This window comes from Camelus dromedarius, chromosome 11 (assembly GCF_036321535.1).
Source record: "Camelus dromedarius isolate mCamDro1 chromosome 11, mCamDro1.pat, whole genome shotgun sequence".
In the NCBI taxonomy this organism is placed as follows: domain Eukaryota; kingdom Metazoa; phylum Chordata; class Mammalia; order Artiodactyla; family Camelidae; genus Camelus; species Camelus dromedarius.
Window position 1 is genome coordinate 52,904,788 of NC_087446.1, and position 26,257 is coordinate 52,931,044.

Genomic DNA, 26,257 nt, shown 5'->3' on the forward strand with positions numbered 1-26,257 from the left:
CCTGGTTTGGCCCAGGCTTCCCCCCTCCAAGTCCTCAACTGTGGATGGAGGGGATTCACATTGTGCCCCACTCTGGTGGTGTGATTATCTCAGACAGAGAATGTTAAAGGAGATTTCCACTGGAGTACAAAAGGGATGGGGGAGGGACAGAGACGATGAATGTGTGGGGCCAAGCCAGGATGAAGGAGAAAAGCAGGAGCTGGGAAAGAGCTTCAGAACAGAGGGGCATCCCCACCATCCACCAGAGGTGAGCCCCACAATCTCAACAACTTCCAGAGAGCATGGCAAACTTTGATCCAGTTCCTGTCAAGCTCAGGACTCTGAGATGCAAGCCAAATCGAGCCTATTTAAGCAGAACATGAATTTATTGAAAGAATATTGGTGGGATTACATCAAACTGAAAAGCTTCTGCGCAACAAAGGTAATCAACAAAATGAAAAGGCAGCCTACAGCATGGGAGAAAATATTTGCGAGCCATATATTTGATAAAGGGTTAATATCCAAAATATATAAGGAATTCCTATACCTCAGTAGCAAAAAAAAAAAAAAAATCTAATTAAAAAATGGGCAGAGGATCTGAAGAGACATTTCTCCAGTGAAGAAACACAAATGCCCAACAGGTACATGAAGAGATGCTCAATATTACTAATCATCAGGGAAATGCAAATTAAAACCATCATGAGATATCACCTCTTACCTGCTAAAGTGGCTCTTATCAAAAAAAAAAAAAAAGATAATAAGCACTGGCAAGGAGAAAAGGGAACCCACGTGCACTGCCGGTGATGTAAATGTATACAGCCACTATAGAAAACAGTATAGAGATTTCTCAAAAAATTAAAATAGAACTACCATGTGATCCAGCAATCCCACTTCTGGATATATACCCAAAGGAATTGAAATCATGATCTCAGAGACATCTGCACTCTAATATTCATTACAGCATTACTCACAGTAGCCAAGACACAGAAGCAATACAAATGTCTATCCACACATGAATAGATTTTTTAAATGTATATACCTGGTCGGGCATAGACACTGCTGCACTCATTGCTGTGGTGGGCACTGCTGGCACCAAGGACACTGGGCCCTGGAAACTGCTGCTAGAAACACGATGCAGCTTCACTGCCCCAACTTCCATCAACAGAAGAAGACTTGACATGATCCCTGCTTCTTTGTAACTTCATCTGTGATTCAAAATCGGAAGATGTGTTGGTTGGCCTAGCCAAAAACTCTTTGCCCTTGTCTTGGCTACAAGAGAGCCTGGGGATCTTAACCTGCCCTACTCTATAGCCTTGCCAGCCCCAGGCCTTGTCCCTCTCCATTTAACCCAGCACTAGTCAGGCTCTAAATCAATAGCAAACTGAGACCTCTCTAAACTTCTAACACACTTGATATGTCGCTGCCTGAAATGCTCTTCCTGACACTTCTATGTCCCACGAATTCCTTCTTATCCTCCAAGATTTAGCTTAAACATAATTTCCCCTATTAAAGCAACTGAAGCTCTGCAAGTATGCCAACCCCAGGAAAGGCATCTCCACCCAGATAAGGGGCCTTTTTCACCTGCACTAACCAGAAGTATTTGTCAATATCCTGATTCCAGCAGGTCACTCAAAACCCAGGAGCCAGGGAGAAGCAAGAGAGCAGAGAGGGAGGTCTTGTGATCACTGGCTTCTTCCTCCCTCTCCTCTGTCACAGGCATTTTGATTTGGCTCCTGAGATCCCGAGAATCTGATGTGAGTGTCTTGGAGAGATGCCTGCCATGACCTGGTTGGCATGGAGTCTACAGACTCAGAAAGTCAACCCCATTTGCTAAGTACTCAGAGGAAGTCTGCTCTCATTTCAGACCAGAAGGAATCAGTGCCCACGAGGCTTCCCCCTATTATCTCAGAAGATGGGAATTATTCTGTGCACCAGAATAGCCACACAAGGTACCACGAAGCTGTACGGAAGGTGTCGTTAAAGACATGTAAGTATGTTGAATTAGGCACCATGCTATGGGGCAGAAAAGATGTGTCTGAGTTCCCAGAGAATGGTGGGATGTGGTGGGGCATGGTTTTGGGGGCAGGGGGAAAAGCCAAGAAGAGACTGAGAGAAAGGAGACTTGAATAGTAGGGTAGGTAAGATAAAATATCTGAATCAGACTTAGAAACAGAAGATCCAGGGGTGAGTCCTAGTTCTGCCTCTTTTAAGTGTCTCACCTTGGGTGGTAGTCACTTACCCTTTATTAAACTGCTTCCTCATTCATTTAAAAAAAAAAAAAAACAGAAAATGCCTACTCCACCAATCTTACAGAATTGTAAGGATCAAAGTTTTGGAATTTGAACTGAGTTTAAACTCCAAACAAGTTGTGTGACCTTGGGCAAATTCCTTTCACCACTTAACCTCTCTGAACCAAATGAAAACTGCAATAATACTCTAGCATTGCTGTTAAAGTTAGAGAAAACATACATTTTAAAAAGCATTTAGGACAGCCTACTGATAAGGCAAATACTTGTAGGACTCTCCAGGGAATTATGCTATGTGAAGAAAGCCAGTCCCCAAAAGATCATATACTGTATGATGCCATTTACATAACATTCTTAAGATGACAAAATTATAGAAATGAAGAGCACGTTGTTGATTACCAAGGGGTAGAGGGAGGGGTACGTGACTATAAAAGGGCAACTCTAGGATCCTATGGTGATAAACCGACAAAACCTTATCAACATGTGAATACCCTGGTTGTGATATGGTACTATAGTTTTGCAAGATATTACCATGGTCGGGGCTGGGGGGACGTGGGTAAAGGGTACACAGGATCTCTGTGTATCGTTTCTTACAACTATATATGAACGTGTAATTATCTCAAAATTCAAGTTTAATTAAAAAAAACTAAAATACTTTCAGAAATTTAAAAAGATAGGTGTGAAGAGTAGCTGTTATTTCTAACAGCAAAACTTTTTTTTAAAAGCTGATTATCAATTAATAGGAAAACAGCCAAGTCAAAAATGTAACATCTATTCAATGGTGTATCAGGGATTTTTAAAAAATAATGATTATAAAGACTATATAGACAGAATATTAGGCCATAATTCTAAGTTTTAAAAATATACAAATTTTATACACTGATATATTTAGATTTATCCAAATAAATAGAGTGAAAATACAAAAAAAAACTAGGTAAGTCAAGTGATATTATTTCAAAATTTTAAAAACACCTAAAACAACATTTAGAACATAACAGGTACTTGATAAATGGTATATATTAGCAATATGTAAAGATATCAAGGTAGTATCATTGCTAAATTTCAAAGAATTACTTGGAATGAACAAAGGGGAAAAAAAAAGGAACCAGCAGACCCATCTTGCACATTTTCCAAGTGGGCTGACCAATTATTTTTCCACCACCTTAGCACTTGGGGAAAGCTCTCTTGGAGATGGGCTTACAGTGGAAGCAGGAAGAGCAAAGACTGATTCAACTGACCACGAAGGGTGTGAGAGGCTGGAATCCGGAAGTGAAGCTGGGTGTGATGACCAAATTTCCAGGACTTCTCAGCACCTGGTCAGGCCCAGTTGCTAGGCTGGGCTCGTGATGCCCTGAGGCACAAAAGGTAGCAGAGAACTCTAAGAAATTGGATAACCTGCCCTTCTCCCAGCCATTCAGTCCCCAACCAGGTCTTCAGAGTCCCTCTGACTGATGCTCAGAACTTCAGCTTCTGGTGGTCCCACAGTCCAGGAGTGCACCCAGAGGAAGCCATGCCGTGGATCCGGAGCCCCCGCCACTGCCTCATTAAAAGCCCAATGACCAGGTTAGGCCGGGAGGGGTGAGGGTGGGGAGATATCCCTCCCTTAAATCCTTGGAGACCGTTTTATATCTATCCAGAGTTGGGAATTAGACAGAGGTGTCGGTCTTACCAGGGAAAACTGGCCCCAGAATCTGGGCAGTGTTGGCATAAAAAGGAGCTAAAGACTTGCCTGTGTCTTTGCTTTTCACCTCACGGATATGTCTTCTGAACAAACACAAGTATCTGCTCCCTTCTTGTGAGAGGCTTCCCTCCATCGCCACCTCCCCATCCCTCTAACCACCACCCACTGGCAGGAGCCTGCCTTCCTCACTACCCCTGCCCATCCTGCCCTGAGGCAGTCTTGGGAGCTAGGTTTAAGGACACCACTCCTTCCCCCAACCCCCAGCCTAACCTGGCTGAATCTGAGACCCCATCTCTTTTCCAGGTTTATGGATCACTCCATTCTCAACGACAGAAACTTCAGTCCGTATTGAGCAGGATGTTTGCAGGAGGACAAGATAGACTGTGGATAGAGGGCAAAGAAGGGGAAAGAGGGAGGTGCCCTGGTTTGGACAGCTGACTACTGGGAGGAGGGGATGGAGAAAGCAGAATAAACAGAGTGGATTAAAAGTCACTTCTGTGCACTGGAAGTAAGGGGGAGGGAAATTATTCCAATACCCAAATTTTTGTGAGATCAGGATTGTGAGAGATTCCTAAAGGAGCTAGAACTTGGTGTTTGGCTTGGGAGGGGCCAGGGCACTGGAAAGACCACCTCAGGGGGTCCTGACTTCATGCACCGTGGGGGTCAGAGTAACAGATCTGGGAAGACACACTGGTCCTCATGCTGCTGAAGGGCCTAGAGCAGTCACACTTTGAAGACACTGCAGCTCCACCTTGGCAGGGAGGAAACCAGAGGAAGCCCTCTGACCGTAGATGAGAGAAGTCCACAGAGCCCCCTGGCAGAGGCCTGCTCCTACACCAGGCTCTGCCACTTCTGACCCAACCCAGGGCCCAGAACAGCTGCAGAGAACAGGGAATTTTACAAAGAGTTTGATTTTTATTGATATTTAAATATATTAAATATTTCACTGAAATACATGGTACACCACCCTCCCCCGCTCCCACAGTGGTTACATTATAAAACCAAAGTCCATGGGCCTCCCATCCACTGACTCCCCCACCAACTGGCAAGGGTTGGGGGGGTGGGCAGTGGCAGCCCAGGGGAAGCGCGTGGCTGGCACTGTGGTATGGGGAGCCAGGGTGTGGACAGGCCCTTCCCACCTGGCAAGAAGCAGAGACAAGTCACCCAAGGCTGTGGTCTTCCCACTCTGATCTTCTTACAGCCTCATCCCCACCCCAGGACCCAGGGAGTCCCTTCCTATCCAGGGATGTGGCTGAGGGAAGGGGAGATGGCTTTCTATCTGGACCAATTAGTCTTCTCCCCTTTCCCTGCCTTGGCTCATGAAGTGACTGATGGCCCATCTGGTTGATGCCAAAGGAAGATCCCCCAAGGCAGGCAGTGCAATCCAGAAACCAGGCCTCTGCAAGGAGCTAGAGTCAGAAAGGGCATGAGGAAGGGCAACAGTGCCACCTGCCTCTTCTACTCCCCAAACCCAGCAGCTCTGCCTCTATCCTCTGCCTCCCTAACCGCCTCTAAGACAAAGCAATCTTCAAGCAAAATTCAGGCTAATACCTCTGGCTTAAATAGGTACAGACAGAGAAACCAAGGCACCAACTAGGTCAGGACAGAGGCGAGGAGGTTGTAGGGAGTGGGGTAAAAGGTAGGCAGGGATAGGAAGGGAATCTGGAGTCCAGTCTCCTAACCCTCCTGGCAGCCCTTATGGGCTTTATGGGGATGGGAGAGCCCAGAGCACACCGGGCTTAGGATGAAAGCTGGGGAAGAGCGAGGTCCAGGTTCCCCTCCTCTCTCCCCTAGTACCAGAATCTGGGTCCTCAGAGGGATCCTATGCAACCCCAGCCCCAAAGCATACCGTGTCCCAGGACACCAGCTGGGAACCCAGGAAACTCCTGAGTCTCTGCCCACCAAACCCCAGACAGTTCAAGTGCAAGGAGCAGTTAAAGCAGGTGCTTGGGTCCCTGCCCCAAGCAGGGAGACAGTCAGGCTGCACACATGGCCCCCAAATGGCACTTAGGGATTTGGCACAAAAAGGACTCCTCTCCCCAGGGCCACCCTCCTCTTGCTACCACACCCCATCCCACTCTTGGGCAACCTAGGCATCTCTCTCCATTCCTTGAAATCAGAAACCCTGCCTTATTCCCAGAAGACAGGCCTGCAGGAGAGAGGCAACCCAGGGTGGAGAGCCGAGGAGCAGGAACACAAGGACACAGACCTGGAAAACAGACACGCACACACAGACCACCGTGCACGCATGGTTACACAGACACACAGGCCTTCCCCCGTGCCAGAGGCTTGGGAGGACGAGCTGGGGATCAGGGTCATCTTCCCCCAAGCCCTGGCCCTTTTCTATTTGGCAACAGAAGGGGTAGAGACGCTCCATGCCCCCTGCCAGCAGACAGCAAGAAAGCGCTGGGGTAGAGTGGAGTGATCCTGACCCCATCAGGGCCCTCACATCAGAGTCTGGCACCACCCCAGGCCCTGGCCAGCCTGCTCTTTGGCACCTGCAAGTGAACATCCAGCCCCTGATCTTCTGACGTCCACACACATGCTTGCTCTCTGGCGGGGCATTTTCACAGTACCACTGGGACCAGATGCCCCTTTCCCTGGAGCTGTGCAGGAACTAGAGCTAAATCTGAGCTGTCAGAAGTCCCTTGGTTCCCCTTTGGGGACAGACTCTGGGACTGGGATTTGGCAAATGGAAACATTCCCCTGAAATATGGACAGAGTGGGAACCCAGAGCATTTCCCTCCTGTGCCGTGTGTATGAGGGAGACCTGGCCACGGTGGGGGGTGCCCAGGACCGGTGCTGGGATGCAGGCACAGCAAAGGCAAGCATGGAATAGGCACTCTTCAAGCCTGCCCCGGTCTTTGTACAAAATATTCCCAGGAAAAAGAGGGAAAGGAAGGGCCCAGCCTTGAGCCTATTGCCCAGACAGATGGGAAAGGGTAGGGGTGGCAAGCTGCCATTTTAATATCTCAGGCAAGGGGGCTCCTCTGCTGCTCCCCCTGCCCTGCTCCCAAAGCTGGAAAAAAGGAGAGAACAGCCCTAACCCAATTAAAAAAGAAAGTCACTTGCATAATCCTCTTGGCATCCCCTCGTTCACCAGCCTGAGGGCAGACGCGCATGGTCCAAGCACAGCCTGTTGGGTGTTCCCTTTCGTGGTGGTCAGCAGGGTCTGGAGGCCCAGCGTCCCCTGCCACAGCTTCACCCAACGGCACAGAGTCCACTCAAATGCCCACCTTGGTCCTTTCAGCTGAATTTGTAGCCGGGCCCTGCTAACTGCTGGGGCCCCCATTGAGGAAGTAGGTGGTCATCTCTCCCTTGCCCTTCACCTTGACCACCCCTCGACACTCCAGCTGGTAGCCCTTGGCCGCTAGAACCTGGTACAGGTCCGTGGTCACCTGGGGGGGGATGGGGGCCTGCTTAGCCTGGGATCCTTCCTGCTGCACTTGCAGGGGCCCAGGGGTTCTCCAGTCATGCTAGCTTCCCTCCCCCATCCCCACCCCACCAGCCACAGAACACTGCCACCCTACCCGTCCTAGCTAACTGCACAGAAGGACATGCAGAAGCCCTCTGGGCCCATACCCCTCCCAGCCTCTGCTCGCATTCCCCTTACCTGGATTCGGTCAGGGACCCCCGTGCTGTCCATACGGCTGGAGACATTCACTGTGTTCCCCCAGATGTCATACTGTGGCTTCCGAGCCCCAATGACACCTGCCACAACTGGGCCCATGTTCAGCCCTGGGGTGGGTGGGGAGAGTAGTACAAAAATTGAGAGTAGTCGATGGAGGCACCCCACCTCCTGGCACCTTCAGAAGGATGGAGAGAAGAAAGTGGAAAAGGCACAAGTCTCCTGAAGAACGGGAGGTGCAGGCCTGCCATCGGAGGAGCCCCCTGCTGTGTGTGAGCACTGAATGCTCGCTCTGTGCCAACCACTCTGGTAAGCACTTTACACTATCTTGTCCTCTCGACAGCCCTAAAAGGTGGGTATCGTTTATCCCCATTTTACAGAAAAGGACCGAAGCTCAGAGAAGTTAGGTGATTTGTTAAACAAGAGTAAGTGGAACAGTCAGAATTCAAACCAGATCATTTAACTCCAGAACCCTTGTGATTAACCACTCCCATCCACCAGTTCATCTGAGAGGAAGGGCCTCTCAAACTGGCCAGAGATAAGGACACTGGTACTGGAGATTAGACAAACCTAGTCTTGAAGCCCAGTTTAGCCATTTACTAGTTGCATGACCTTGGGGCTGAGTTATTTAATCTCTCTGAGAGTCCTCTCTAAAAATGCCTGGGACAGAGCCTGGCACATCATAGGCCCTCATCAAATGATCTGTATTCTTAATACCAGACGATATAAGCAGTGGGAGAAAAGGGAACCCCCACAGGACTCCCCATGGGGAATCTGAGATGACATCCCCGGCCTGTGGCCTCAGCTTCACCCAGAAACAGCCCTGGGGAAACCCGCCATCAGCCCAGCCCTCTCACCAATCTTCATCTGGAAGTTGTTGAAGGAGTGCTCGTTGATGTGCTTCATCTGTTCCATGAGCCGCATGGCGTAGTCTGCGAGGGCAGTGATGTGGGAGCGGCCCACCTGATCATAGGTGCTGGCGTTCAGCCCAGAGGCAGCCATGTAGGTGCTACCAATCGTCTTAATCTTCTCCAGCTGCCGGAACCGCTCCTCACTGATGATCTGGACAGCACAGGGGGACCTGGCCATCAAGGCAGAGGCCAAACCCAGCCCTGCCGCAACGCTCATGCTGTGTCACACCCTGGCCCCCTTCCCCACTCCCCTGTCTCAATAGCTCTCATCCTTTTAGTATGTGAGCCCCTCTTCCAGCTGCAGCTCTCAGTGCAGGGCTAAGGAGCCAGGAAACAGCCCCCCTCACCGGGCAGCCATCAGGACCCAGGCCAGGACGTGAGCACACAGCTTCAGGTCAACCTCGCCAGCTCACTCACAGAACCAAGAACCACAGGGGAATGCTGGGCATCAATTATTCCAACCCTCATCTTTTGGGAAACTGAGTCCCAGACTGAGAAAGTGCCTTCCCTGTAGAACAGGGAACAGCCCATTCCTGCCCTGGATGTTCAGGACATTTCTTCACATTTTGCTTCCATTTTTTTCTATTCAGGGGACCATCTTGCTTACTTCGCCTGTCATGGGGCTCTGTCCACAGACTACTGGCTTATTCTTCAGTGACATCCATCTGGTACCTATCCTGGCGCCTTCACAGATCCTCACATCCTCCTCTGCTCCTCACCTCTGCCCCACTAGGGCTGACCTCCTTACTGCCTCTGACACCTTCATGAGTCCCTGTCCCTGACTCTGTGGTACCTACCTTTCCCCTGTCATCTCTGGGTCCCATCAGATCTCCCTTCCTCCTCCCAGTACCACTCACCCCAACCCAGCCTTACTATCCAAAGTCCTCCCCACTCCTCTGGTCCCCATGTCCCCAGACTCTCTGCTAGCACCAGCCAACTGGATAAGTACCTCGTCAAAGTCAGCAATGATCTCGTTGAGCAGCCGCAGGCACTCGACACCCTCATTGTTTGCCTCCAGCTCCACGTAGAACTCAGAGAAGTTGGCAATGGAGGCAAACATGACGGCCACGCACTCACACGACTGATAGTAAAGTTCATCGTTCCGGCGCTCCCGAGCCAGGAAGTGGGCAGCCACGTCCTTGGGCAGAATGTTATGCAGCAGCCGCCGGTTGTATGCCTGGAGCTCCTCCATCTCCTCCTTCTCCCCTGTTGCCTAAGGACACCACACCCATCACCCACTGCCCAACATTCACAAGGGGCGAGGGCAGTGGCCAACGCCTGGAGATGGGCATCAGAGGGAACCACGTGGAAGAAGAGGATAGATGAGGCCTAAAGAACAGGCAAAGGAGTAAAAGGGGCAGGGACAGGATGAGGCTGGGGATAGGGGATAGGCACAGAGGAGGCGTGGAGCCAGGGTGGGCTCGGGCGGCCTGAGCCTTGGCCAGCCGAAGTGTTGGCATGGTCCAGGCTCCGCCCCCAGGCTCCTCCCCCTCCCCCAGAGGCCCGCCCAGTCACCTGCAGTTTCCAGAGGAAGTCCAGACGGGCAGTTGATTCCACCTGCTGGGCATGCAGATACAGCGCCAGTGCAAACACCAGCAGAATCACAGGGGTCATATATTTGAGAGCCACCCTCCCTGCAGCTGGGCTGAAGTGAGCAGAGGCAGGCTCAGTGTCTGAAGGAGGCATCTAGCAGCCCTACCCTTGGCTGCCCTAGAGTCCTCACTCACCAGTCCAGCCCATCAAAGGTCTCATTGGAAGAAGCCCTGGCAGGAAAACACAAGAGACAATCATCAGTTCTTCCTGAGTCGCTAGGTCGGGGCATGGAAGCGGGGACAGAAACTACGTTTACAGAGCACCATAAATCAGGCATTAGGCCAAGGCTTTTGCTTATATTAACTCATTTAAGAACAGAGGTTCCACTCCCCGGCTCCTCTACTCACCAGCTATGTGACTGACCTGGGACAAGTTGCTTAACTCTCTAAGCCCCTGTTTCCTCATCAATAAAAGAATGGTGAGATCTAATAATGCCTGCAAAAGGCTTAGCACAGTGCCTGGCGTCAGCAAGCCTTCAATAGTATTAGTTACTAAAATCTTTACAACTACCCTGTGATATAGGTGGCATGACCATTTTACAGATGAGGAAATTGAGGCTCAGGGAAGTTAACCCACCTGTCCAAGGTCACACACCTAATGAGCAGCAGGGGAGGGATTCAAACCTAGCAGACCCCAGAGGCTTTTTCTACCACACCAAGCTAGGGCCACATATCATGAGGGGTGGGGTTTTGCAAGGGAAAAGCCAGTGTGGTGTCCCAGACAAAGCCCTCAAGCAGGAGTCAGAAGTTCTGGTTCCCAGCCAGGGCTCTACCACCAAGCAGCTGTAATTAAGTGTGGATATGAAAGCAGCATGCAAATCAAGAGGGAATTTTTTTTTTTAATGTCAAGCCTAAAATATAGGGATTTCCCAGGATTGGAGTTTCCTTGGGGTGACATTGGGGGTCATGTGTTACCTCCTTTCCACCCCCAGGTGAGGGGTAAGTGGTGGCATTCCAGGGGCACAAGGGGCCTGGGTACCAGAGAGGCTCACAGTGACCCAGTAAGGTCAAGAGGCTCCTGGGGGTTAAAGGGCTGAGGATAAACTCACAAGCCATGGACGCCAAGCAGTAGGTCATAGTTGTCAAAGATGGTGGCCGGGGGACCCAGCAGAAGCAGCACCAGATAGATGAGCCCCAGGACAAAGACCATGGCCAGCTTCCCGATGCTACTGATGTGCAGGAAGACAGAGCTGGCCAAGAGACTCAGCAGCATGTTCCCGACGAAGTACTGGGGAGCGATGGCAGAGGCAGTGTTGGGTGAAGGCAGAGGCCACAGCACCCCCAGGCAGGGAGAGCGCTGCACGCCCCTGCCTGACCCAAGCTCCCCTCCACAGCCTCAAACCCAAACCTCCTTCACCCTCTACACACCCCTACAGTGCACCAGGACCCCTGGCTGCTCCTGGTGTTGGGGACTCTGGTGAGATCCTAGGTCCCCAGTGCCCATCACCTAGCCTAGCACAGAGGGGTCAATAACTGGTACTGATCAGAACCCCCACCCCGCCTGAGCACTGCCTGGACACCTCAGGGAAGCTGCAGGTGGGTGCGGTGCCCTCACACAGGGGAGCATCCAGGCCCAGAGAGTAATTGAGCTGCTGGAGGTGGCAGGCGGTGATGTCAGCAGGCGTTAAATTCAGCATCCGGGCTGCGCAGGTCCGTATGGGAGTGTGGTTACAGGTGAACTGCAGAAGTCAGGGGAGGTATATCAGGGTAACCAAGGTTGGGAGGGATTACAAGAGCCACGCCCAGATGCCTGATACCCCAGGGGCCCATGTTCTCACTGAGGGATCACAAGAGGCAGGGAGAGAAGGAGGGAGGACTGGGGTCAACCCCATCCCTACTATGGGCAGGAAATTTGTCTCAATCCCCTCTACACCCCCAGCACCCAGAAAGGTGCCTGGTGCACAGGCAGGGTGGAAGAATTTCCACTGGACCTTTACCATGTTGGCAATGGCAGAGGTGAACACAAGCAGGACTGAAAAGATGCCAACTGCGGTGCTGTGCGCCCGCGAGCGGACGATGCTGCGTGACAGACGTCGCAGGGCCTGGGGGAAGAGCTGCCGGGAGGCAGGAGACTGAGAGTCAGAGGTCACATCAGCCAAGGGGTAAGGCCACCCAGGGAGGGGACCCGACAGCAGAGGCATGGCCTTCTCCTCCCTCGTCCCATGTGACCCCTCCCTGCCCCTAGCCTGGCCTCCCCCATGAGCCCTGGAAGGCCCCCCACGTACAGAGCCACAGGAGTACACGGCACAGGTCAGCACGGTGACCAGCAACAGCAGGAAGATACTGGCATAGATCCCAAGCATCAGGGCTGAGCTGGGGTGGAAGAGGGCCAGGGAAAACGTTACTCTGGGAGATCTGGGCATCCTCGTCCCCCTCCCCAGGCGGGCAGGGTGAAGGCTCTAGGGGCTGTGTGCTTGCACAAATGTTTAGGAAGGTTCTGGGAAGTGACAGAGGGAAGAGACGCCAAACGAGAAGGGGCAAGGCTCTCACTGTGGGAAGACGAGGAGTTGGATGAAGCAGATGAAGCAGAAGACCAACAGGGCACAGGCCACGTAGGCTCCAAAGCGGGGGTCCACCTTTCGCGAGTACTGAGGGAGGGGAGACTGAGCTGGGCACTGGCTCCGCCCTGGGGGAGGCAGGGCACTACCAGTTGGCCCAGTTGATACGAATCCCCACTGTGCCCTGAGGTGGCCTCCCCATTCCCCAGAAACTCCCCTGTTCCCTCACCTGTGCTCAGACCTCCCTCCTGGGACCTCCCCTCGTTTCCCAGCCTTCCTCCTCCTGCCCTCGCATCCCCCAAACCTTCTTTTCAAGATCCTCTCTCTGGAAGGTGAGCAGGAACCGACGCACATGGTCCTTGCGCAGCTGATCGATGCTGCGGGCGTCAATGGCTCGGCCCAGGAATTCATCTACCTCATCCTCAGGGTTCAGGGCATCCTGGGCACCCCGGCTGAGGGCAGGGGACATGGCTTCACCAGGTGCACAAGCACGGCCATGTGACAGGCCATGAGAAGGGAAGGGCACAGGCAGCACTCAGAGGGGGAGTGTGAGCCGGGTGTGTGGCATCTGCTCCCACATGACACATCTAAGGTCCAGGGAAGAGGGGGACCTCAGCTACCCGCAACTTCATCCCAGGATGTAAGTGCCTTCCCCTCCCGTGCCTCCCTCCTCAGTAACCTGACTTACTTGTCTTTGCTGGAATCATCAATGCCCTGGAAAAAGGGACAGAGGGTGTGTGTGTGAGGTGGAGGGCAGGCCACCTTCACCTCTACAACCCCTTCCCACTCCCAACACTGTGCTGAGGGTTCTCCCCATAGGCTGGGGGGGGGGGCTTGGGACCCCAATACCAGAAACTATCTATGAAGATGGAGCCACAACAAGGAAGGCAGAAGAGGGAGGGGGGACACAGACTGTTAAGGGAGACAAAGTGAGGTCCCAGGTCCCGGTGCTGTGGGCCCCTCACCATCTGGCGGAAAGCCTTGGAGTCCTTGGTCCGGGAGAAGGTGCGGTCAGGCACCCAGCGTGGCATCAGCCCTTCCATGGAGTTGGCCCGCGTCCGCTGCAGCTTGGCCAGCATGGCCTTCTCCTCTTTCTGTGTGGGCAGCACGGATACAGGCTCAGAGAGGGGTCCAGAGAAGGCCTCTGCCGGCTCCCCTATTTGCCCTGTCTGCCTGCCCCACCCCAGCCCCACCCCAACCCTGACCCGTTTCTGGCTGGCTCCCAGGATGAGGAAGGTCTCAATGTGCTGCTCCTTGAGGTAGGCGTTGCGCTCCCCGCCACGGCCTGGCTCCACCTCATAGTCCCCGTTTAGGTACTGCAGCGTGGCCCGAGTGATGTGGATGCGGCTGTGCGGGAACAGGGCGGTGAGACCTGGCACTCCCACTCGGCTCCCCCTGCTCACTGCCTGGACCCACACTCACCCGGCCCGGCCGCCAGCCTCCATGTGGTTGGCCAGAGTCACGTCATTGGACCACACATCGAACTGCCATTTCCGCAGGCCAAGGACACCGCAGTGCACGCGCCCGCTGTGGATGCCCACGCGCATGTTCACGTTCACGCCTGTCACCTCACGCACCAGCCTGGGAGGAGGCGGCTCTGGCTTAGCTCCTGGAACCGTCCTCCCCAGTCCCAGCCCAGAGCCCAGGCCCTGTGCTCTCCTTGGAGACAAGAGGGTCGAGGACAGACCTCGTGGCAGGGCTTAGAAGTACTGCCTGGGCGGGACACACCTGAGTCTGCAAGGGGCTCAAGGGCAAAAGTTTGAGAACTATGTTCACCAGCAGGGGCCCGGAAGCATCTTGTGAAACTGAGCTAGAAGAGGAGGAACAACTGTCCTTCCTTCAGGCCTGCTCAACTGGCACTCTCTGCAGCCCAAACCCACCTCACCCTGGCCCCACCACCCCATCCTAATAGCTGGAGTCTAAGGGCACGTGGTCTTCACACGGGCTGAAGAAAAGTACATTCCCCGCCCCAGTGATGGATCTTAAAGACAGAAGCCGTAAGACTAAAGAAAAATCCTGGGGACACATCAAAGGGCAGGAGCAGGCTGGCGTTCCCTCAGTTCCCCAAAGGGGACAGTGCTTACGAGATGGCCTCGATCATGTCCACCCCCATCTCCACGCAGCAGTGGGCATGGTCTGCCCGGGCCTCTGGCAGCCCTGACACACAGTAGTAACAGTCTCCTAAGATCTTGATCCTCAGGCAGTGATTTTCCTAAAGGAGAAAGAGTTGGGGAACAGTCACCTTCACTCTCTTGCTCACTGAGCCTGCCTAGCCCACGACCCTCACTGTGGACGCCATCCACCCCTCCCTCCCAGTGAGGCTGTGCTCTCACTCTTTCGGCCCCGCCCACAAGCCCCAGCACCCTCACCGCAGCCAGCTTGTCAAACCGGGCAAAGAGCTCGTTCAGGGTCATGACTAGCTCCTGCGCAGTGCACTGGGATGCCAGGCTGGTGAAGCCTTCAATGTCTGCAAACAGGATGCTGTGGACAATGGCAGAAGATGGAAGGGCCATGTGGCCCTCAAAGACTCCCCGATCCCCAGCCCCTCCTGGTACCCTCCCACCCCGACCCTACCTGACATTGTCATGCTTCTGGATGTAGATCTTGTGAAACATCATATCTTCTTTCTTTGTGTTGATGTCTTCTTTCATCTCCATGGCAACATGCTGGGGCAACACTGACAGCAGCAGCCGCTCCTGGACCAGTAGTTTCAACAGAGCATTACTATCTTCCTGGCCTCACATTTTAATCCCTCCTGGTCCCTCCACATCACCAGAACCCTCCCAAACCTTCCTGGAGACCCTAAACTTCCCTTCTGGACCATGGCTTGACCCTCCTCCATTAGAGCCCTCAGCAGAAATACATCCCAGCCTTCTTGGACCACCCTCCCCCATTCAACCCTTCAGATGCACTCCTATCTACTCCCTCCTACCCTCGGACAGGACAGGAACCCCAGTGTCAAAGGGCCTCTGTGATGCACAGTCAGGGGGAAGCATTCACACTTATTCCACAGAGTTGCATGCGGCAGTGGATCCAACCTGCAAGTTATTTGCAGGTGAGGTGGGGGAAGGCCACAATCAGGGAAAACAACCCCACCTGCTGCCGATTTTCATGCTGCAGGTGCAGCCGGGCCTGGATGTAACCACGGGTTTCCTGAAAGGCCTGGCGCTGAGACACCTCAGCCGGGTAGTGTGTGCAGATGCCAATGACATTGGTGCAGAGGAACAGCAGCATGTTGGCACCGAGCTGCAAAAGGGTGGCAGGGGCAGATGGGTGACCAACCCCAACACACACAGGTGCAATTCTCTGGGCTCTGTAGATGCACTCCTCTGGGGAGGAAGCCAGGATCCTGTGCCTTGTCTTCCGCAAGCCTGCAATATGCCGCCTCACTCCCCACAGAACTCCAGCCTCCTGCCTGGATGGATCACCCACAGCTAGAAATGTGATCTTTTCACAGTTCCTGGGAGCAGAAGCACCAACCAGAGCCAGGTAGGTCACAGGGCCTGGGCCCAGCACACTATGATTTCCTGCCCCACAAAGACCCCAAACAAAGGACAAATGCTGCTCCTTCTGCACGTGCTTCTCCTTACAGAACCACACCCAGGAGAGCTGAGCTCTGCGTCCTCCTGTGAATGCCTAGGACAAGTCACCTCATCTTGCTGGGGCCTCTTTTTGCTCGTCTAGAACCCAGAGAGAAAGAATAAGACCTCTAAGGTCCCTCTCTGCCCTGACGTAACTTCATAATAATTACTATAGTTACTATTACTGAAGGTAATTTGTTGGCTACCTACAATGTGCCTGGACTCTACAGGTGTCCACTATATGTTACTGAATGTATTTCTTACGACTCTATGAAATGGGTAACACTATCTCCTTTTAAAGGTGAGGGACTCAGGCACAGAAAAGCTAAGTAAGTTGCCCAAGACCGCACAGCTAGTAGTAGCTGGTACGGGACTTGAGTCCAGGACAGTCAGACTCCCAAGCCTATTGCATAGTACATTCCAAGTCTCCAAGATCCCACTCACCCAAGCTCTTGAGGCCCAGCCTCAGAACCGAGGCTTGCAAATCATCAACTCCACTGACACAAAGAACCCTTCCTGACAGGGATGGGGTGCCACCAGGCCTGGCTATTCCAACACCTGGCCCAGCCAGGCCCCACGCTCCAGGACCCCAATCCTAGGGTGTTCGGCCCTCAGCCCTCAGCCCTCAGCAGCAGCACTGACTGGAAAGCCAGTCTAAGGGAGGCCGGCCTCCGTGTTTCTGGAAGTTCAGGGGTTAACCTGGCACTGTGGCTCCACCCCAGAGCTGGCTGGGGCAGGGCTCTGGTTTGGGGAGAAGGGAGGGAAAGAGCACCGACTGGAAGCCAGGAGTTCTGGGCTCTGCCCAGAACCAGAACTGATCCCGCAAACTTGGGCATGTCACTGTCTCTGGGACCTCGGTTTCATTTTTCCTGTGTAAGACGGAGGGGTTGGAACGGCTAACCCCCGAGCATTTCCAGCTCTCACCCTCTAGGATTGGCCTCCCAACTTCCCTTCCCAGTCCAGCTCACAAGGCCCCCCTCCCAGTAGCAGGGGTGAAGAGGGGGGCACACTATCTCCCTCGGGGGTTTCTAAGAATAGCCCCCAGTGGGGGAGAAGGAAAGGGGGGCAAACCAGGCAACTTCCCTTCCTGGCCCCAGGAGCCCAAGAGGAAAATGTGAGTCATGGCAGAGGGAAGGGGAAGGGGTAAAAGAGACCGAAATAGATCTGTACACAGACCCCTATCTGACTGTGAGAAAAAATGGATGCCAGGGAACAGGATGAGACTCCAGTCTGGGCCAGGTCACCAAGTGGAACTGCTCAGTGTGTCTGAGTGAGCAGATCCTAGGACGAAGGGACTGGATCTGGGAAGGGGCTGCCCACAAAGCCTACAAATGAGGCCACAGCCCCACCCCATCCAGAAACCTATAGGCCAACTGGGCGCAGGGAATCTTTCTCAGCTCAGAGAAGGGTTCTGGACAGCCCTGGCCCCAAGGACTGGCACGGGGCAGGGGCAGCTTTCTCCACGTGCCCCAAGAATGTGCCAGCCGAGCCCCATTGGGTGAGGAAGCAGCTGGGGGCCCTGGGGAGGCGAGACTGGCATAGTCCTGGCCTCCAATGGGGCTGTGCCTCCCCAGTCAGGCCCTGGGCTTGGCTCTGGGCACCATGCCCGCTGAAAGCAGGGAAGAGACACCCACCTACCCCTGGCCAGCCAGAGAGGATGGGGGAAGGGAGGCACCACCTCCAAGCTCCTCCTCCCCCAAGAGGGCAGTCCCATTCCAAAGCCCAGTGTGACAGCTACCCTGGAGAGAAGTGGGAAGGGGGTGCTAGGAGCAGCAGGAAGACCCTGGCCCTTTAAGAGATCTGACGGTGCCCTGCAGGCGTGTGCTCCACAAACAAACTGGCTATAAGGTTACTCTTAAAAAGGTACATTCTGTTCCACAGCACAGGCTGGGCAGGGAAGGGCATCATGCCAGAGCACCCAGCTTCTCACTCTGGGAGCCCCAGGCAACTTCCTCTTTGTGGGTGGGGCTAGGGTGGGCTACAGGCCACAAGACCTGGGCAAGGTAGCACTCTCTCAAACCTTGAGCAAAACAGAGGACGGCACTGTCTAAATAAGGGTGCCAATGGAGGGATCAAGAGGTGTGTTGGCTAGGGGGCTATGCCTACGGCAGCCCCTGAAGGATCAGCTAGGCAAGGCCCCCTCGTCCCTGGTCCAGGGGATGACACGAGATGGCTGGCTCCACCAGCTCAAGTCTCTCTGCAAGGGACATCCTGGAGGCCCCTTCACTGCCTACAGCATCCCCACACCTCCCTGCCTCCAGGTGAGAACCTGCCCTGTTGGTTCGGCTCCACTCTGGGAAAGGGTGGGGCCCTAACTGCAACACCACGAAGGAAGATACTATTTTTATCTCAGTTTTACAGACTGGGAAACTAAGGCTGGGAGAGGTGAGGTTAATTGTCTGCGATCTACAGAGAAGAATGTGGCCCATTGGAAAACCAGGTCTGCCTGCAGCCAAGCCTTTACTTCTCAACTCATATACCACTCAGAAGCCAGAGGAGTAGCCGACACGGGCAGACAACCTCATCAAGGCCGGCTGCCAGAGTCCTGGTGCCCGGTGGGAAGAGGGCAGATAAGGTAGGAGCCTAACGCCCCTCTCATCTACAGTCCAACCCTATGCCCTGAAGAGAAATGACTCACTCATCACCTTCCCTGTCCTCTCGGAGCTGGCCTTGGTCCAGCAGAGAGGCGACTCGATAACTCCACCCGAAACCTACTCAGTCCCTTCAGATCACCATCTAGAGCTGCCTTTCAGGGAAGGTACCAGGGCCTGAGTCTCGGATGTCAACCTGGGGCCAGAGATGCCAAGGTCTGGATGGAGCCTATCTTGGCCCGGCCCCGGGGCTAAATATCACATTCCCAGCTCCAGCACAACAGTGTGTCTCTACAGGCTACGCTATTTCAAGGGCCTCTGGCTAAAGAGCTATAGACTGTGACCCATGGGGACAGAGTACAGGCTTGGGTCCTGGAGCCTTCCCTCCTCTCAGCAGTGCTTTCTGCCCCAGATCCCAAATGTAGACCGACCCCTGGAACTTGGCCTCCCAACACCTGTCCCTCCTCCCAGACACATCCAGACACCCCTCACCCAGTATCCACCCCGCCACTCACCCACCCTCAATAACCAGAACCCCTCCTCATTCCCAGCCTGGTGTCCCTCCCTGCTTGCCTCCCCGACCACTCACCTGCTTCCAGAGGAAGGCATCACCACTGTTGAGTTGCCAGGCCAAGATCAAGTGCAGGGTGGAGAGGCCCAGGCCACTGAAGACAGCCGCCCGCATGCGGATGGGGAGGAGTGTGTAGGTGATGTAGACGAAGAACACAGGGCACCAGAGGCCTTCAGAAGGGCTGTGGGGGTTGGCTGCAAGGGCGCCCCCAACCTGCACGGCTACCAGGATAACCAGCACCACGTAGCTCACCACCCACATGGAGTCCTGGCGGAAGCTGTGCCGGTTGCACACCACCATGAGAGCCACGAAGAGGGCGGCGGCACAGGCCAGCAGGGCCACGTAGGCAGGCTGAGGGCGGGTGGGCGCGGCGTGGAAGGCCAGCAGCACGACGGTGAGCAGCACGAGCACCGCCATCAGCAGCGTCAGGCTGCTCTGGTTCATCTGAAAGAAGTACCGCTGGTACAAGCGCTCCAGCTTGGCCGAGCGGAACTGCTTCGACTGGAACACCTGCGCCAGCCGGCGCCAGCAAGCTCGCCTGCTCCTGGGGGCAAGGTCGGGGGCCACCTCAGCCACCCCGCCCGCCACCGTCACCTCGGTGTCCTCAAAGCCCAGAGCCACAGCCCGCAGCCCCAGCTCCGTGCCCTTGCCTGGGCCACCCCTCCGGATGAAGGCCTCATCCTGCCAGGGGCACCGAGGGGCAGCTGCAGGGGTCGGGCTGGGTGGCTGGGCATCCCGGAGACAGCTCATATAACGGGGTGTGCAGAAGCCACTGGTCCGAGTCCCACGGCGCGGCCGCTTCTGCCCATTGCGTTCGCCCCAGGCTGTCTTCCGTTCATCTACTTTGGGGACCAGGAGGCCACTAAACCACGACATGCTGCTGGGAGGAAAAGGATGAGACGGTGTTAATACCATCATCACCGCCTGCCACCACCAGTAGCTGTCGTTAACTGAGCGCTTCCCATTGCCAAGCTGAGCACTTCAGACATGTTATCCTCTTAAAATGACTCTTGCTGGGGGTGGGAGGCTATAGCCCAGTGGTAGAGTGCCTGCTTAGCATGCACAAAATCCTGAGTTCAATCCCCAGTACCTCACTCACTCAATCAATCAATAAACCTAATTACCTCCCTGCAAAAAAAGAAAAAAATAAAATAAAATGACTCTGAAGAAGACCATGGTACCCCCATTCAACAGGTGAGACAACTGAAGCAGAGGGAGGGGAAGTCACTTGTCCAAGATCAAGCAGCCACACAAGTGTGAAAACCAAGATTCTAACCCAGATCTGTCTGACTCCAAAGCAATATACTTAGACCTTCACCTCTTCTCTGAAAGGCTCTGATTCCTTAGTGGTGGACACACCAATGAGAAAAGCCACCTGATTCAGGAGAGGGCACACCCTAAGCAGGGGGCAAGTACCGTCCTGCACCAGGAGATTGTTGCCACTGGTGTCCCAGTGGATCCTGATCTTGACTTTTTTCAACAGAAGCTTAAAAAAAAAAGTAGGCTTTACACGACATCTCCTGATTTTTAAACACTGGCAAGTCATTCATGTTTTTCAACACTGCAAAGCAAATAAATCACATCTACAGAATGAATTCAGCCTGTGAGCTGCCAATCGGTGACCTTTGTACACAAGGGAGTCTCTTTCCACATCCTTCCCCATCACACTCACACACTGTGCACACTTTACCAAGTGAAATTCAACTTCTCAGGTGACAGCTTAAATGTTAACTTCCTCACGGAAGATGTCCCAGTTCCCCTCCTCAGACCAAGTTTGGTCTCCTGTTCGTTTACTCCCTGCACATTTCCTATTTACCACAATTACAATTAAATGGCCCCTTGTTTAATGTGTGACTCTGCCCCCGACTATAAACTTTATAAGGTATTATGTCTATTTTGCTCAGTGCTTTATCCTCACTCAAGTACCCTGAGTACTGAACCTGGCTCATAGTAGAGACTCAATAAATTGATATGCTGAAAACACAGAAAGCAAGCAAGCTCAAGGGCACTGGTGTAGAGCAGCCAATGTGAAATAACAACTAGAGATGATAATCCTCTGATCCTTCACCTTCTCACTGCACTCTGGTCCTTTTAGCCTCTTTGCTGTTTCCCAACACGCCATGCACAGGCCAGCCTGGGACCGTGGTGCTTGCTGTTCCCTCTGCCTGGAACGAGAGCTCCTCCGGGTCATAGCTCGAACATCCCCTTATCAGTGAGTTTTCCCTGACCACTCTATTAAAATAGCAACCCCCTTTCCTGGAGCTCCCTATCTCTCTTCCGAGCTTTATGCTTTATTTTCACCACAGCTCTTATCAGCAACTGCCATTCTATATATTTTTCTCATTTGTTCATTGTCTGTCTCTCCTAACTGGAATGTGAACTTCATGAGTGCAAGGATTTGGGCCGGTTTTGCTCACTGCTATATCTACGACATCTAGTAGGGTCTAAATAAATGTTCGTTGAGTTGATGGGTGGATGGATGGTAACACTCTTACACACTAGCTCTCTGCTTTAAACGGTTCAGGATCCTTCCACATACCGAATTCCATCTGATCTTCACCCAAACCCTGTGAAGCTGGTCCTGCAGCCACCTGGGGCACAGGATAGATTTGACAGGGAAGAAAAAAAAAAAAAAAGAACCAAGGTTCCCAGCAGTTTTATATCGCTGGCCCAAGTTCTAGAGATCACAAATAACCAAGTCAGCTCCAGGTCTCACATCTCCAGGAGGGAAATGTCTTGATCTGGCGGAAGAGGAGGGGTGCTCATGACAACACCCTCAGTGTGTCCCCTAGCTGAGCCCAGCTCAGGAGAGGGTAAAGACATGGGCACTGCCATTAATGGATGCCTGCGTCCCCACCAGGGCCACATACCTCCATGCCCACAGGGCACCCTGAGGGGCTCCTTGTACTTTAACCTGCAGAGCTAGCAGCACTGACATTTGTACTCACCAGGGGACAAGGGGGAGAGTACCCAGCACTGGCCCCAGGTGGCCACAGGACCAGATGCTCATGCCACAGAAGCGACGCTCCGGGCAGACAGCCAGGGGCCCACAAAGCAGAAGACCATCCGGGGACCTCTCTGCATACCAGAAACCCCACTCCCTGGTTCACCCTCCGCCACATTCTCTCGGCATCCCTTCTCCCATATCCCACAGGGCAGCAGGCCCTTCAACCCCCTAACATCACCAACAGCACCATCTGGAGGGACAGATCAAAAACCGAAGACTTTTCATTAGGCTGGCATTTGGAAAAGGTCACCAAAGAAAGCCTGGCTCTTCAAAATATTTCATTTGAAACGTGATCTTTGGAGTGAGACCAGGTTTCAAACCTTATTGTGATTATTTGCTAGCTTCACAGCCTTGGACAAGTGACAACCTCCTGGTATCAGTTTTTTCATCTGTAAAATGGGAATAGTAATAGTTGTGAGGAAGGAGTCTAACAGTGCCTGCCATGCACTACACACTCAATAAGCGGTAGCTCTTCTCCCTGCCTTATACCACTTTGAGCCCAAAACTCTGCCAGTGTCCAAAAGACTGAAAGACCAGAAAGTCATGAGCAAGAACTTGTATCTCCCCAGCCAGTCAGAAGCCAGGTCCTATCAGTCCTTGTGTCCTCAGCTGTCAGTCCCCAGAGCTGCGTGAGACAGAGCCCAGAGTGAGCAGATTTCTGACTCCCCCTGACATTGTGCTTCAGCCTCTGCCCACTCGCCAGTCCCCTGACCTGTCCTTACCACCCCCACCGGCCAGACCTCTGTTCCTAAAGGACCTGTTTCTGGCTGTGTTCCCAGCCCCCTGGAAGCATATCCCAGCATCTGGCTTATACCCATGGAGGAAGGGGCAGACACTGTCCAGGGGAACACATGACCCTCGCAAGAACACCCTGACCCCACAAGCGGATAGTTTCACAGATCTGTAATTTGTCCAACCAACTGCCACCATCCCACCCTGGGCTCAACTCCAGGCACTGCCCATCCTGGAGAACTCGCCAGGCTCCCAGCACTCCTGGCAGCCCATGCCAGGCTGGTAGGGCAGGGAACAGGGGAGGGCACTGTTCAAAGCCACAAAACTTCCCTATATGGTCCCCCAACCTTCCTTGTCCAGAAACCTCTCACTATGAACCACAGACCACCTCCCTCTTCCCCAGAGACAGACTCCTGAGCCTGTGCCTCCGACCCCCTCCACTGGGTCCTGATCTCTCTGCTCTTCTCACAGATCTGCTACTACTCCACGCATCATTCAGAAGCCATGTCTGTTCACCCTGGCAGATGGAGGCCCAGTGCCTCCCAGAGCCCAAGTCCGCCCCAAACCCGGATTCTCCAGCCTAAGACCTAGAGCCTGAAGCAGGCCAAGGCCCAGCCCCAAGGATGGCTCTGCCCACTGCTTCGCCCAAACCCTCTTCCTGGCCACCACCCGTCAATCCTGTCCCCAGGGCCCCTCTGCCCCTGCCTTCCTTGGCAAAAGGAGGCTCCAGGGGATTTTAAATGACTTCAGAAAGTTCGTGGCAGAAGGCGCTGCCCAGGCAGGGCACTTCATTGCCAGCACCACCCACTATGCTGCGATGTGGGCCTCAATTCCAGGCCTTTCCAGATGTAGAGGAGCCTCCCCAGGGCCTGTATATGGAGGTCCAGCAATCCTTCTCCTCCCTTTCCCAGCCCTTGGTCTCCCTAAGACTGCACTGAGCTCTCACCTCCATTCCAACCGTACAATCCCCACCAGAGTCCTCCAACTCACACGGGTATCTAGTAAGGGGAGGGTATGGGGAAAGAGTCCACCGCCCGCTCCCACCTGTAGCTTTTGAGGCATGCCCAAGAGCCCTTTCTGAATAAAGTCTGGCCCCCTAGCCCATCCTGCAGCAGGCCTTGACACCAGCCCTTTCATTCCCAAGGTCTGGAGTGAGGAGAAGGGGGCTCCTGCAGGCAGAAGGCATCCCTCCCTCCGCCCAAGCTACCTCCCCTGCCTCTAAGCACAATCACACTCTACCTCAGACTCGGAGGCTCACCCACAGCCCGGCTGCAAAAACCTCAGGACAGCCCCTCCCCCAGTACATGCATCTCTCCCTCTTCCCAGCAAGCTGGGAACTCGCTCCGGGTGGAGGAAGGGAAGCGTACGGCTGGGAGTGAGGGTGGGAGCCTTGAGTCCCGGACCCAGGAGTCCTCTATCCTCCATCTCCTCCCGGGCTTCCCTCCGCCAGCCTCGGGCTCCCGCGCGCCCCGGCATCCGCGCCCCGACCGAAAAACTCTCGGGAGGCGCGCGGGAGTCTGCGAGCCGCACGGAGCCCCGAGCGCCCGGCGCCGCCGCCTCCCCCGACACTGCTCCGCGCGGTCTCACCTGCCCGCCGGGGTCGGTGCCTCCCCCGGGCCCCCGCCCCGCCACCCCCGCGGGCTCCGGCCGGCCGGCCGGCCGTCCCGCGGTCCTGCTCCGTGCCCGCGCGTCCCGGCCGTCCCTCCCGCCGTCCGCAGTCCGCCCGGCCCTCGCCCCCTCCCTTGTTGTCCAGCGCAGCCGCCCTCTACCCCGGATCCAGAAGTCCCCTCCCCGCCGGCTCCCGGACTCCCCGCCTTAAAGGCACAAGCTCCTTTTGTCTGGGCACCCCCTCCCCCTCCCCGGACGCCGGGCAGGGTGGCCCGCTCCCCTTCGGAGGAACCGGGTAGGGGTGGGACAGCCCGAAGAATAAGACCCCTCCCTCTGCGAGCCCCCTCCTCTCCTCCGGCCGCTCCCTCCCCCAGTCTTGGGAAAACAAGCGGCTACTGTTCTGGGATCAAGACCCCGGGGAGGAGCGGGGCCGTCCAGCCCGCTCCCCCTTCGCTCCACCCCCGGGCCGCATCCTCCTGCATTCTCTTCCCACCCTCACCCTAGGGGTCCCCAAGCGCGCGGGTAAACCCACCCTCTAGCAGCGATTACCCGCCCCCCACCCCGCACACGGAGGGTCGGCTTCCTTCCTGTCAGGGTCCCCTGGGGTTGAACTGGTGCCCAGCACCCACTCCTCATCCCTTATCCCTCCTCCCTTCCTCCCTCCTCCAGCCCCCTCCCTGCCATTCCCGCCCCGCCTGCCAAGGCCCTGCTCCCTCCCGAGGGAACTCAGTTTAATAATTAATTAAGATTTCATTCCACAAGGCGCCAGGTGTGTGCGGCCTGCTTCTCCGCACACCACTTTTTGCTTCCTCCTCCAATCCTCAGGGGCGCTGGCCCCGATACGCTAACCTGCTGCACCCAGAGCCCAGAGGGGGAATGAGGAAAGAGGGGAAGGGGCACTCTTCACGCTGCCCACCGGCCCCACTCTCTCTGGGGTGTCCCTCCCCAGTACCTATCAAAGTGCAGGGTCCCCCGCCCCCTTTCACCCAAAGGGTTGTGCTCTCCCGCGGAGTGTAGGGGGGTGGAGAGGGGGTGTATTTCTAGGTACACGTACTGATAAATTGTTTGGGACTTTTATTTATTTTCCACGTTTTTCAAGCACGGAGTTGCCGCCCCTACCTGGGAGATGGGAAAATCACGTGGAAGCTACTTTAACCCTTTGAGGGTTAGAAAGATGGTGTAGTCAGAAAGGGGAAAAGGGTTAATTAACTCATCCAGGATGTAGATGAGTCTGATTTTAGACGGAATGCCATTCCTCTAGAGCTGGGAAGAGGGCAGCTTGACTGGCGTCCCTTGGAGGGGGTCTCCTGGTTGCCTCAACCAGACTTGTAGCTCCTTTGGCAGCTCCTTCCCCACCCAGGGTCCCACAACTCAGATATCTGAAGCTTCTCTCTCCTCAGACCCAGCCCTCCCTGTATTCTTTTTTATTTATTTTGTTGATTTGGGGGGGGTAATTAGTTGTATGTATTTATTATCAGTTTTTTTCAAAGGAGGTACTGAGGATTGAACCCATGACCTCCTGCATGCTAAGTACATGCTCTACAACTGAACTACACCCTCCTCTGTCTCTATATTCTTGTCCTTGAAGGCCCAACTCTTGTCCACATCAAGTCCCTACTGGGATTCCTAGGA

General features: G+C 54.3%; 2 protein-coding genes across 5 annotated transcripts in view; one reads left to right on the forward strand and one right to left on the reverse strand.

Annotated features, from left to right (window-relative positions):
• SPMIP11 (sperm microtubule inner protein 11) overlaps positions 1 to 4,386 on the forward strand; it is a 19,596-nt gene extending 15,210 nt beyond the window's left edge. Inside the window, exons 2-4 of the mRNA XM_031463627.2 lie at positions 1,844 to 1,966; positions 3,644 to 3,788; positions 4,210 to 4,386. Of these exons, the coding sequence (XP_031319487.2) occupies positions 1,844 to 1,966; positions 3,644 to 3,788; positions 4,210 to 4,258 (317 nt within the window). The 3' untranslated portion in view covers positions 4,259 to 4,386. The remainder of the gene's footprint in view (positions 1 to 1,843; positions 1,967 to 3,643; positions 3,789 to 4,209) is intronic.
• On the reverse strand, positions 537 to 24,635 carry ADCY6 (adenylate cyclase 6). 4 transcript variants are annotated; one of them, XM_064490932.1, is made up of 22 exons: positions 24,605 to 24,635; positions 19,297 to 20,158; positions 15,632 to 15,781; positions 15,110 to 15,231; positions 14,905 to 15,016; positions 14,620 to 14,747; positions 13,958 to 14,116; positions 13,741 to 13,882; positions 13,501 to 13,629; positions 13,224 to 13,249; positions 12,840 to 12,987; positions 12,528 to 12,625; positions 12,263 to 12,350; positions 11,975 to 12,091; positions 11,558 to 11,716; positions 11,087 to 11,265; positions 10,173 to 10,208; positions 9,961 to 10,090; positions 9,395 to 9,658; positions 8,392 to 8,596; positions 7,520 to 7,644; positions 537 to 1,184 (listed from the first exon to the last, which is right to left on the reverse strand). In XM_064490932.1, the coding sequence occupies exons 2-22, from the start codon at positions 20,152 to 20,154 to the stop codon at positions 1,101 to 1,103; spliced, it is 3,459 nt and encodes a 1,152-aa protein (XP_064347002.1). In that variant the 5' UTR covers positions 20,155 to 20,158; positions 24,605 to 24,635; the 3' UTR covers positions 537 to 1,100. The 4 variants fall into 4 exon arrangements, with proteins under 4 accessions (XP_064347002.1, XP_031318526.2, XP_031318527.2 ...); XM_031462666.2 differs by lacking the exon at positions 537 to 1,184 and adding an exon at positions 4,802 to 7,304; XM_031462667.2 differs by lacking the exon at positions 537 to 1,184 and adding an exon at positions 4,802 to 7,304 and having other exon boundaries at positions 19,297 to 20,155; positions 24,605 to 24,625.
• Between the last annotated feature and the right edge of the window lie 1,622 nt (positions 24,636 to 26,257).